At 40.2% G+C, this 12,176-nt stretch overlaps 1 protein-coding gene across 2 annotated transcripts in view; it reads right to left on the bottom strand.

Moving 5' to 3' along the window:
* Positions 1–10,608, bottom strand: part of LOC119841942 (cadherin-like protein 26) — a 59,129-nt gene extending 48,521 nt beyond the window's left edge. Inside the window, exons 1-4 of one of the 2 annotated variants that reach the window (XM_038369776.2) lie at positions 9,202–10,608; positions 7,747–7,858; positions 7,553–7,638; positions 5,546–6,611 (exon numbers count right to left, since the gene is read on the bottom strand). In XM_038369776.2, the coding sequence (XP_038225704.1) occupies positions 5,546–6,611; positions 7,553–7,638; positions 7,747–7,858; positions 9,202–9,221 (1,284 nt within the window). In that variant the 5' untranslated portion in view covers positions 9,222–10,608. Of the gene's footprint in view, positions 1–5,545; positions 6,612–7,552; positions 7,639–7,746; positions 7,859–9,196 lie in introns of both variants that reach the window. The other variant, XM_038369775.2, reaches the window with a different exon arrangement.
* Positions 10,609–12,176: the final 1,568 nt, after the last annotated feature.

Consider the following 12,176-nt stretch of genomic DNA (forward strand, 5'->3'; position numbering starts at 1 on the left):
CACCATTTAAGATAATGGAGTTATTGTAGGTTTATATCAGTTTACCTGGAAGTAGAATCTCCCCCTACATTTACCGTGAAACCTCAGAGTATTCATTTCAGAAGGAAATAAACAGCTAGAACCTTGGGTTCTCTAAACTTGTAATAAATCACCTTAGTAAAATATTCCAAATCATGATAAATTTGATATTCAAAAAAATCCTTGAATTTTAAGATTATCTGCAAAAGGTGTTTTGACATTAACATACGCATAATGTAACAACAATAAAAAACAGGAATGACTTTAAAATCAAACACAATAAATTCAGTTCAATAAAAACTGGTCTGTTCCTTTTATACTTGTGATCCTGAAGGCTATATCCCTGAATGAAAAGTCCAGAAAACGTATACAAAATAAGTGAAGTGTGTACTTTGAGCTTGTGCATAAATGATTGCATTCATCGTAGGCCCAGTTTGTGCACAAGCTAAAATGGAAGTAGAGGTGGAAAACAAAAAATGGATTCCATATCAGTTCAAGTAAGGGCTGGAGAATAAAGTCCAAATCTCACCGTCTACTGGTCTGTGGAGGAACCATTATGCCTTTAAGGAACAGGCTGAAGCCTACAACCAAACTAGTTTGGGTGAAATCAAGGTTCCCCTGCCCTGGGGTTGGGTTATTTAAACAAGAAAAGGAACTGGAGCAGGATGAAGGGGGTTAGAAGCTATGTAGGCTATGGTCTCAATGCCTCCTCTCGGGCAAGACCAGAGATTTTGTTTCCTTACTAACTTTGGAGGCTCTGAACCAGGGATCTGAGGTAAGGACCTTATGAACTCTGTTAAGATTGCTGCTTTCCCTGAGACCTTCTTAAAGGGGATATTTGCTTTGTTAGTTTGTTTTGGTCTGGATCCATTACATGGTGCGAAGAAAAAAATATGTAAGAATTGTTGTTTGGAGAAAACACAACAGTTTAGTTCTATAAATGGGGAAAGGAGGCTTTGTTAGGAGTAACAGGAGACTAGACTTTTGTGTTTATTAGGCCAAACTGGTGTTCAGTAATTTAACAATTATGTTATGACTTACACCAGTGGCATCACCATTCTTACCTGCTTGATGAATTTATTTGACCTTCGGTAACAGATTCAGATACTGCGGAATACAAGCTTTCATTTAAAAACAAAGCTTTCCAGCCCTTCCAGCGTAAACTACCATAGCTCTGTTTAAAGAAGACTGAAATAGTTCTTAGAGGTGTAGACTGCCACACTGATCTCAATGCTGAAAGCTAAGGACTTTAATAGCAAATTTTCTTTTAAAAATGTCAGTGCCAACTGACCATTCAAAATGTGCTTGTATCTGGATACTTAACTTGTGTAACTGTGTATGCAAACGATCAAATAAGTGCAGTTTATATAGTCACTTTTCAGAGAAGAATCTTGTTTCAGGTAATACTCACTGAATGACAGATTCCTGGTTTTACTGGAATTTGGCTTTTAAAATAAGTATTAATGATTATGGCCCTGCTCCTGCACACCTTCACTCATGTGTGTAATCCTTACTCTTGAGTACTTTCACTGACTTCCAGGGAATTACTCATGTGAGTAAAGGAGTACTCATACGAATGAAAGTTTAAGAGATTGGGCCCAAAGAATGAAACTCACCCTTTGGACTCAAGACCCTTTAAGCCAAAAGGCGGAGTGTCATGCTCTCTCTGAAAAGAGATGGACCAGCAGATACAAGGGTTGTACTGCAGCTTGCTGGTAGACCTCCCCTAATAAAGCCAATTTATTTGATTTTTGTGCACAGGCAATTGAACTTCGCCTTAGCTGACTGCATGCAGTCATGACATGCAACTACAATAGTTTTAAAATAATTGCCACCTGGCTTGATTATTAAAAATGGAAAGAATATGATATATTAAAATGATTTTCTTCCATCATTCTATCAGAGATGCACATGTTTGGCCTAGAGTTGACTAGGAAGACAACACTAAAAATCACTCAAACTATTCCTGAGCATATGACTTCATTTTGAATGTACAGTAAAATATTCTATTTTATTACTACTTTTATGAACAGTCATCTTTCCAAATTACTTATAAATACATGCTATAAAAGTTTACAGAGCTGAAATCAGGCAGCACACAATGACGAAAAAGAAACAACTCTGCATTTTAGATAGCGAGTTCAATCAATAGCAACATAATTTAAATAGCTTAATTTGTTCTCTTGTATTTACAGCTTCTTAATGTAAACCATAATAGGCAAGAACTACTGAAGAGTCATGACTTAGTCACATGTCAAGTAACAGCTCTGATGCTGGTCCCCTGGAGCAGAAGTTTAGCATCTGCTATATAAATATTTTCTTCTTTAAAAATAAGTATCAAACTTTTTTCAGATTTTTTTCCTTTGTTTTGAAAAGTCAGGGCCGTATCCTCAGCTGCCATAAATCTGTGTCATTCCCTGGTCTTGGAATTACACCAGCTGATGATCTCATCCTACAATTCTTTGGTAGCTGTTACGCTAATCTCTCTACTTTCCTGTCTTTCACAGAATTCCACTCTTCCAAAACAAACACTGCAGCCCAAACATGGTCCTGAAACAGTGCACAATCCTGGCTGTAGAGTTACTTTCTGCACCACATTACAGCAGATTTCACGATATGGAGTCATTTCACCCACTCCTGAAATTGGAACCCAAACAAGGTGAAGAATAGTGGACTGCAGGCCAGTGCTATGGACTGTAGGTGGAGATGTATGTAAGTGATTGAAAAGGGGCTAAAAATGTATTGGTGCTTCAGCAGAAAGCATGTAGAACACATCATGTTAAACCCTCTCCCCAGTGGCCTGATTTTCAATGGGACCTGGAGAGCTCAGCACATTTGAAAATCAGGTTACAATCTAATGGGATCCATCATTTTTCCTTATTTTTCAAACCTTGTAGGAGATGTGGAACTGATCAGAAAGTACAGAAGTTTCGTCTATAAAGTTTGTGTAAAGAGGGAGAGGAAATCGCAACAGAGTCATAAGACAGTTGTCCGGTTCCTCAGACATTTTCCGAGTAGGCTGGAAAAAGGGCCTTGAGTATAAATGATTGGGAGAGGGGAAAAGATTCAGGCAACACAAAAGGCTTAAAAGATCATTATAGATGCCATACATATGAGCCTGAAGGTTTCCTCAGCCATTTTATGTGGGACATTCTGGACAAGGAAGGAGTAACCATAAAATCAATCTACAGCTGTCCCAGATCGACTAGAAAAATGCTACACCAAACCCTCCATCGTTTCTGTCCACTGATCAGATCACTGATCACTGATCTTTGTTTTAGCCAAAGAAATTCTTTAGAGCTAGGGAAAGCAATGCCACAAGACACAGTAACTTCAAAGGCATAGGGCAATGGTTACTTCTGTATCTTTGGTCTAGAAATTGAAATAAATGTGTAATTACCATAATTCTTCAGCTACCTTGCTCCTGACAACTATCATCTCTTCCGGCTGACCAGGCAGGAGAAATCACACTACAGAAAGATATGAAAAAGACAGACTCCAGTTCCCAGGGACAGGTGTCCGTGTCATGAAAGCCACCACCACAAATGGCAGCCCCAGCAATGAGAGGGAAGAATGGTCTGAAACACTGAATCACCACATCGGAGACAGACCTGGAGAGGAGGGCTGAAAGGGGAAGGCTGCCACTCTCACTGCCCAGGCTGTGTAGACAAATAGCTTCATTCCCTAGAGCTGTCAATTCACTTCTCACCAGCATGACAGTCACATCCTCTTTTTAAAGCTATGAAAGAGGAGCTGATTGAAGTGAGAAGTTTGGAATAGCTGCGCTTTAACTCATTCCTCCTCCTGGGAAATGGTATCATTACTCCACTGGGCCTAATTTTGCTTCCAACATTGTGGGGGGGAGGGCACGCAGAAATATTTTCAAGGGTTGTTTGAATCCAATTACTGTCACTCGTAACAGTGTGATTTTATGTAGACAAGACCAGGCTGTTGTTTTACAACAGAGCTACAGAACTCTGGACAGGGCAGCGCTATCGTAAGTTGGGGAGAGTGAGAAGGAGCTATGAGCTGGTTGCTGGGACTCCATTAGGACAAGGCCCTGAGGTAAGACAGGAAGACAGCGTGGGGAAGTGGCCCAGGGAATTAGAGAAGCCATGCAACATAGTTAAAGGGACACAGCAGATGGCTGCGATCTACAGGATCCCTGGGCTCGGACCCGGAGTAGTGGGTGGGCCTGGGTCCCCCCACCTCATCCCCCATCAGCCACTGGGGGGGGAAGGAGCGTGGACAGTGAGGCACCCCAGAGGGGGAACAAAACTATAGTGACCCAGATGGAGAGCTGCAGCCAGGAAGTCCCAAGAGGGCAAAGACATTGTCTCCAGGGTGGGAGCCCTGGGGTGCTGCTCTATCCCAGAGGAGGGACTATCAGAAAGAGAGTGTGCAAGTGTGTGCACTTGGCCAAGGGGGCACTCATGAAAGATGAGTGCACTCTGTTACAGGTGACCAGAACTGCATGCAGTATTCCAGGTGTGGGAGTACCAGGGATTTATATAGTGGCATTATGATATTTTCTGTCTTATCTGTCCTTCTCCAAACAGTTCCTACCATTCTATTAGTTTTTTTGGCTGCCACTGCACACTGAGCAGATGTTTTCAGAGAACTAACCAGGATGACTCTAAGATGTCTTTCTTGAGTGGTAATAGTTCAAAACATTAAGAGGATCACCTTCTAAATGACACAAAACAGCAAGACCTACAAGGTGGACTTTAAGGAAAATGGTCTAACACTACAACAAAGGTAGCTGTATAAAAATATTCTTTGCCTGTCACTAGATGTCAATCCTTTAGCAGTGGTATGATTTTAACTAGTAGAATCTCTTCTGACTCAAAAGATTACTTCAAAACATTCTCTTCTCTCTGCTCCTCAAACAGTCCAATTTCCTGCTCTTCCCTCAAGAATCAGAGACTTTGACTTTGCATAGATGAGCCTGGCCAGTTCATTATCTTATAAAATCAATTAAGCTCTTCTCCATCAGAAAGAAAAGCAAATCTGTTTCCCCTTATATGGCACACACGTGTGTCTGCTCAATGGAGAATGTATAGATTTGATTCTTCTCTCTCATACACCAGTGTAAATCAGGAGTAACTCCATTGAAGTCAGTGAAGTTACATGGGTGTCAGTGTGAGAAGAAATCAGACATTTTATGTTTTCCGAACCTTATTAGATAGAATCCTCTTACATAAGGAAGTGTCTACCCTTTGAGTAAAGACCAGTGGAAGACATTTGCCTTCAGAGAAAAATATTACCTGTTGGCCCAGTTTAAGATCCAATGTGCAGAAATTTGCATCAAGAACAATTTTCTACAGGATTTCCTGATGGAAAAACTATGGCCCCTCCACTCTCCAGCAGTCAGCATTGCATTGCCAATTTACTAATAAATTCTTCTTCATTATTTAAATGTACATGATGTTTGCTTCACACCATTTGTTTTTAACTTCCTGTCCCCTGTTGGTTTCTTGGAAGAAACATAATTATTAGCATTTCCATTCTTCAGATTTGAACATACCTGTGTTTTTCTCCCCTGGATGGAGGCAGCTGAACTATGGAACTTGTGGGAGTGTTTGAGGGGTCTAATGTTACCAACAACCTGAATCTTAGAGCTGTTTGCACGGGGCTGCATACTGAGAAGTTGCTGCTTGGTGGTTGACCTCTTTTTCACCTCATTCCTCATTTCATAGGCATGTCTCTGTGGGAATGATGTGCCACCCATCATCTCAGCAACTTTTGAGTGACTTGGATATGCATTTAATTGGCTATTTTCTTCACAGTGTACATTTCTTCTGTGACCTGAACGGCTGGTGGGGAGCTTTATAACCCTTTCTTGGGGAGTTAACTGCTTGTTAGGAAAAGGGCTATTCAATGATTTGCCTTTGCCAGGGCTTTTTAGGGTCCGAATGATACTAGGAGCCGTCTGAGGCCTAGCTTTGGCTGTCTTTCCTTTCTCATTCTGTGTAGTTTGCACCTGCAGCCACTCCAGCTGCAAAAGCCGATCGATATATTTCTCAAGAAATCCTGCTGGCTGTGGTCGAGATTCCGATTTACACTCTGTGTTAACAAACATTGCCAGTTGCTGCAGGTCCCAGGAGTTGAAAGGGGGTGGGAGGAAGTCAGAATAATAATATATTGATTCTTTATACTTTGCATCAAAGAGGTGTTCAAAACATGCTGGGTCAATTTCTTCAGCTCGGAGGTTGAGTTCCGGCGGTGTGCACGGGGAAGGGGGAATGGGAATTCTTTCTGAGTCAGAAAGGTCACTGGCACTGTCCTCAGCAGCATCCTCTTGAATAATTCTCACTGATTCAAAGTCAAGAAGAATCTCATTCACAGAGGTCCCTGGATATTTAGAAGTGCAAGGGACAGCTTCAGTCACATGCTCTCTCACATGAGATTCTCCTTTTTGATTGGAATAAAATCTTTGCATCAGTCCATCTTCTGCCCTAGTGGAGCCACCTTGTGAATTCTCCTTTAAACTGGAAGGGGTTCTGTATAGTCCAGATTCTCTTTGCTTTCTTTCTGTGAGGTCCTTCTTTGCCTCTCGTACTTTGTACAGTGATGTGCAAACACTCATCATTCTATATGAAAAGAAAAAGCATTTACAGTTAGATCATTTAACCCCTTTGGAACTCCAACTACCCCAGGGCTTGCTAACTCCACAGCCTCTGGATCCCCAGTTGTGTCCACAAGCTGAGTCAAAGACTGAAAATGAAAGATAAGAGAAGTGATACGACTTGAGAATCTATGAATGAGATTAAATTAATATTTGCTGGCAGAAATAACCTTGCCTAATGTCCCATTTCATTGACCATTTTGATGTATATAACTTACAATATGTGTTTTATGTAAAGTGTAGGGTATAGGAAAGCAAATTTGGATCTGCAGGAAAAGGCAGGCTCTTGCAAGAAGGGTCAGTTGAGATCTGAGACAGAAATAAAATAACAAATAAAATAGCTAGGCTTTCTGAGCCCTATCACCAACTCATGTAAACTGATGTAGCTCCCTTGACTTCAACTGAGCTTTGCTAACTAATACCAGCTGAGGAGCTAGCCCTCTGTGTGGTTACATGGTTTAAAAACCAGAAAACTTCTACTCTTAGCTCCTAAACAAGTAAATACAGACATTAGCCACCATTTGCCCACGGGTATCATGAGGTGAACTGGAGAGATCAGTTTTTAACTATGCTTAGAACAGAAAATAATGGTGGTAAGCATATGGTTCCTGTCCAGGAATGTTGTCTTTATAAACACATACAACTGACTTTTTTCCCCTCTCACTGTCTCCTGTTTCATTTGAATCTGATTTTGACTATAAAGCTCTTTGAGGCAGGCTAGCAAGATTCCAATACTGGTAACTTAAATCTGTGTTCCTAATAACTGAACATGAAGGGTGATATCAGGGCCCCAATTAAGTCAAAGGCAGCACTTCCATTGAATTCAAAGCCAGTATTTCACCTGAAGACTTATGTGCAGCTTTGAAAAATCTATGGATATCAGACAGACAATATAAAAATGTTTACCTGTTTTGCTGATGAGCCTCATCTAGCTTGTTTCTTTCCTTGTAAAGAAAACTTGGTTGACTATCATCCTGAGCGCAATGGAAAGTCTAGAAAACATATGTAAATATGTGTACCTAAAACTGTAATAAAGAAAAATCTGATATAAAATGTAAGCACATTTTTTGTATATATGCAAAGGATTTGAACTGATTTACCTTTTTGGTGGTATTTAAAATACTTTTGCCTACTCTGCTGGGAGAAGGTCTCACATGGAGAAGTGGTTTCTCTAGTCCTTTGGTACTTGGATGTCCCTTTCCACCACTGGAACTAGCAATAAACAAACAGGATATTGTCATTAAATAACAATATACTTGACAATCACAGCTTCAGTACAGATTCATTTTAAAAAGGGGTGAGAAAGATAGTCAATTATACTTAAGAGTTCCTTAGATTTATGGGATTTCTCATTTATGCTTCACTAAAACTTTTTCATGCATATTTGGTGGTCCCTTTTAAATTACATGCCACCTAAGTGCTTAATTCACAAATAGATAATTCAATAATAATAGTAATACTTCACACTTTTATAGCACTTTCTATCTGAGGATCTCAAAGCAATTTACAAACATCAGTAAATTAACCATATTACTATTGTTTTGCATAGTACATTGAGGACCTGGTTCATGACTGGGACTAGGTGGTTCCACAATATAACTAAAGTAATGATGATAATATGCAGTATTAAGAATATAGCAAGCCAAAGCTTGCTTGCCTTTTTTATATGCATAGTGCCAGTGATGCTCAAGGGATTACTCATGAGGATGTAAGCAGAATTTGGCTCAGAATGTGCAGTCTGTTACAATAGTAATAGAAGCTATTTCACAACAGTGGCATAAAGCAAAATTCAGTTTTGTGTGATTACAGGTTGGTGCTTAAATCAAGAGCAAAAAAATCCCACACACGTTCAAAATGAATGATATGCACTACTAATCTGGACAATTTGACATTATAAACCAGAGAGTAGTCCCTTAAATAAGTCAGAGACACTCTCTCTGGGGCCAAAAAAATCAAAATATTTTAACATTTAAAATAATGCATTCTCTAAGAATAAGAAAAGTTGCATTTGCTTTGCACATGAGAAATATACCTTATTTTAAAAAAGAATGCTTGAAAATGTCACTTCAAAACAGCAACCATATTCTGTCTGCTTTCAGATGGATTGCAGTAAAATTCACTTCTGTCAGTATATCGGACTCATTTTTAGTTGAAGTCAATACAGCGTGTTTTGTTTGGAAAAATGATGTTTTGTCACTTTAATGGGTTATAAAATAATGAAAGGAAGTCCCAGTCCCTCCAGGATGGAAACAATCACCTCTAACTTTGTGATTTGCACATAAACTATTTGATCATCTGTGCTGTTGTGAATAAACAGATAAATGAAAAGGAAGTAAACGACAACCTGGCTAGCCCTAGGGTGACCAGATGTCCCGATTTTGGGGTCTTTTTCTTATATAGGCTCCTATTACCACCACCACCCCCAGGTCCGGATTTTTCACTTTTGCTCTCTGGTCACCCTAGCTAGCCCACTGAATCACACAATCAGTTAGCTACTAATCTTCAATAATTACATATTTCCCTAGCAAAGAGAAAAAATAATTTCCTTACATTACCATTCCTTTGTGGGTTTCATGGATTTGGCTGTCCTTTTTCAGTGTCCCTCGTTGCAGTAGTAAGGGGTAATCTTGAATGCCTGGTCCCATTATAATTCCTTTTAAAGAGTATTTGCAAGTTGCACCTTTTTTTTTTTACATCATTTTCCACAATATTAAACTATGGACTCCAACCTTTTCTGCCTATAAAATAGAGTGGAGTGGATACAAATATCACCACATCCTATGGATGCAGTAAACAAACACCATGCACTCCCCCTCCCCCCACACGTAATGTAATGTTTTATAACAGTAGGATAAAAATACTCAGCTAGCCAGCTGTACTGGAAAACAACATTTCCCTCCCCCAAAGCTTGTTGAAGGAGCAGCTGCATTATTCATCATCTTATTGCTGATCTTTGAGCTGTCATCACCAGGGCTATTGAATAGAGAGCAGTACAGTGCCCCTCCACCCTCCCTGAGGAATAGGTTGGCCAATAGAATTGCAAAGCATTGTGGGTCAAGGACAGCAGGGAAATACGCATACTTTTCTAGAGGAAGCTCGATGGCTGCTGCTGCTGCAATATTTATCAGACACAGCCTGTCATTCACTCCTGCCTACCATACCCTGGATTAGGGGAGGCTGCGCTAGTACCATCCCAAAGCATGAATGCCCCCTGGGAATCTGTTGACAAACATGGCTCTGCACGATCACTTGTAAAGGCAGAGGGCTGCATTTAAATGCCTAGCAGCCCTGGAGCCAGGAACCTTCGTACACTCCGTCCTGATTTAATTTCCTCTTGCACAGAAGCATTGGGTGGAGCTGAGTGTCATTTGCCAATAACTCTCTGCATTTACAATAATAAGAACAGGTGATCAGCCACCTGCGCTTTCCCTTTGAGCTAGCATTTAGTAAAAAAAAAAAAAAAAAAAAAATGCATAGACCTTGTATATATTTGTAGACACTGGCAAATTTTAACACTGCATCCATTTTATTTTTGGCTCCTCCTTCCAAAATTAAATCCTAAGTAAAGTCTGAATTCTATATCGAAAATGCCTGGACTGGAGCAGCCTATGGATGCTCTCTCTTATCCCCTTGAAATTGCATTCTATGGACCAGGAATAAAGAGAGGGAGGTGATGTAATTTCCAGGTAACAGACAACCAATTCCAAAATTTCCATCCCCTCACCTGTCCTTAGTTCTGATCATGTTTCTTAAACATTTCGCTCCTCTCCATCAGAAATCTCATCCCTTGGACCAGGACAGAGGACATGTGGGGGATGTGATTTCTGATGCGTTTCTCTGCCATCCTTCAGCAATTGTTTCAACCACTTGTCCTCAGCACTTCCAAGGGATGCAATTTCTGATAGAGCGAAACATCTCAGCATTTGCACCTCATCTATTCTTGGCCCTGTTCCACACGGGAGCAGATTTTGACAAGTCTCTCTCACCCTTTAGATAATTTTGCATCACTTGCTTGCTTTAAAAGTGATGACTTTTTTGTTACTTTTAGTAAATATTACATTTTACTTGGAATGTTTCAATAATTCTAATTATATTCCAGATGGGAATGTTTTTAAATGGTACTCTATAAAAGTATAATGATGAACATTCTGTTGGCAAGGATGCCCAGTTAAAAGTAATATTCCTACCCTGATTTCTGTCTATGCGTCTGTCCCTTTCCCATAGCCGTCCCCCCAGAAAAACTGAATTATTCTCATTACAAAAAAATTAGGACCAGATCCTTGCTCCCAGTAAGATTACTTTGTGCTGTTCCAGCTAACAAAGCAACCTTCAAAATGATCTAAGTGGCCAGCTGGGGATTCTCCTAGTATAATACAGAATTTCCAGGGGCATAAGACCGGTGTAGCAATGATAACTGTGGATGTTCATCCCCTTGTTAATTCATCTAATTATTTTGGCAGTCAAAGTCCTTAACTAGTCTGTCACATTCCCTTTACCCCTTCTGCTCTACCAGTGACATCACTGTTAACATCCCTTCATCCCCGCACACAAACATCTCTGCACCATCTCTACAAATATGCCTGGAACACTCCCCTACAACCTATTTTTCAAGTCACTTTGGGGAAATTTTCCTAAATGGCTAGTAGTTTGGGGTGCTTCCCTTTTTGAATGCCCAACTTGAGACACCTTAAAGGGGCCTGATTTTAACAAAGTGCTGAAAACTCACCTCTGAAAATCAGTCTTAAATTGGCCCCCCAAAAAACTGAGCCATGGAAAATCAAGTCACTTTTGACAAACTTGGTCGAACTCTCTCCCAAAAATTCACTTTTGCCACAAAGCCTGTAAGAAGTGAACTATAAGAAATGTAAACTTAAAAAAAGCTTGCTAAAAATTTGCATGAAGTGAGTTACATGATCACGTGGATTTAAACTTGTCCATTTGTTCTCTCCATCCTTTGTTGTCATTTTAAACTTCTAAACTATAAGTGCTTCAGCGCAGAAACCACGTGAAGATCCTTGCACACCTGTCCTCTTAATACAAATAATAAATGATTTTTTTTGTTTGCAATCTTTTATTGTTTTGTGAGAGTAAATGTATACACAGCTTTTAAGTGTTAAATACATTCCGTTGTTAGCTCTTTGGGGGCAGCGACTATGAATTACTTTGTATTTGTGCAGCATCTAAAAAAAAGGCACCCCTAAATTGAATCTGTCAATGAACAAATGCTAAACTCTCAGAGGCAGGGAAAGGCCAGCCTTTTTGCTGTGTTTATAGACTGCCTTGCACAATGGTCCAGGACTGGGGCTCCCAGGTGCTATCGCAGTGAAGAGCCGCATTAACTTTTTGTCGGCCTGGCGCCAAACGTGTTTGTGTGCCCCCCTGGGGAACAATTGTAAAAAACAGGCAATCGACACAGGAGTTGTCTTTGACACAGTGCACAGCCGCCGAGCATAGGTTTTATTTAAAAGTTTAAGTTGCAGGTGGAGGTGGGTACCAGCAATGCAGCCCAAGGGCAAAAAGAACACATACA

Source organism: Dermochelys coriacea, chromosome 13, assembly GCF_009764565.3.
Source record: "Dermochelys coriacea isolate rDerCor1 chromosome 13, rDerCor1.pri.v4, whole genome shotgun sequence".
Lineage (NCBI taxonomy): Eukaryota > Metazoa > Chordata > Testudines > Dermochelyidae > Dermochelys > Dermochelys coriacea.